Source organism: Zerene cesonia, unplaced genomic scaffold, assembly GCF_012273895.1.
Source record: "Zerene cesonia ecotype Mississippi unplaced genomic scaffold, Zerene_cesonia_1.1 Zces_u003, whole genome shotgun sequence".
Classification (NCBI taxonomy): domain Eukaryota; kingdom Metazoa; phylum Arthropoda; class Insecta; order Lepidoptera; family Pieridae; genus Zerene; species Zerene cesonia.
In genome coordinates this window covers 2,236,914-2,237,804 of record NW_024045133.1, presented here as the reverse complement: position 1 = coordinate 2,237,804, position 891 = coordinate 2,236,914, and the positions used below count along the sequence as shown (strand labels likewise).

General features: G+C 44.4%; 1 protein-coding gene across 1 annotated transcript in view; it reads left to right on the top strand.

The window, feature by feature from the left end:
• Positions 1-856, top strand: part of LOC119838463 — a 43,719-nt gene extending 42,863 nt beyond the window's left edge. Inside the window, exon 33 of the mRNA XM_038364410.1 lies at positions 693-856. Within this exon, the coding sequence (XP_038220338.1) occupies positions 693-856 (164 nt within the window). The remainder of the gene's footprint in view (positions 1-692) is intronic.
• Positions 857-891: the final 35 nt, after the last annotated feature.

The window sequence follows — 891 nt, the reverse complement described above, 5'->3', positions numbered from 1 at the left end:
GCGCGGGCGTGCCTCCCTCAGACCCCGCACCTCACCCCCTCAATAGAGGCTAATCGCTGAACTCACCTCGCCTTAAAAGAGAAACTACAGAGTTTCATGCCGGCTCTTCTCTGTAGAAACCGCCTAATTAAATAAATAAATGTTAAGTCTAATTGAATAAATAAATGTTTGGGTTTGTGATTGCAAAGTGAAGGATGTCTGTTAGTATGTATATATATGTATGTCGCGGTAATATTGGACAAACCGAAAGATTATATTCTAGTTCGAGAAATTGCGTACTGTGTGTCAAGAAATTTGTATTCCTATCATTTGTGCAATTTAACGCATTATTTTTTTTTTACACTGTAATGCGAATACATTTCAGTAAAGCGCTCGCGTGCGAAGCGGCGGGCAATAGCTAGTATATAAATGAAAAATATCGTAGTAATCCTATCCTACTAATATTATAAATGCGAAAGTTTGTAAGGATGTGTGTGTGTGTTTGTTGCTCTTTTACGCAAAAACTACTGAACCGATTGCAATGAAATTTGGTACGTAGACAGCTGGACAACTCGAATAACATATTGGCAACTTTTTATCGCGACATTCCTACGGGATACAGTCTTACGCGGGTGAAACCGCGGGGCGCAGCTAGCATAGTATAAATGTTATAAATATTAACAATTAACGAATTATTTATTAAAAATCTTCAGGGTTCCCCGCCAACCCGACGCCGGCCATGCTCCGAAGGGCAATAGAGTTTCTGCAGATAGACAGCAGGGGGCACGGCAGGCTGAAGTTAACCAACTGCGTCAAGACCGACGAGGAGGTGTACGAAGCGGACGCGCCCGAGCTGCTCGCGGCCATGGGATCGTGAGGGTTTGGGAGGGGAGCCGGCGGGCGCGGGGGGAG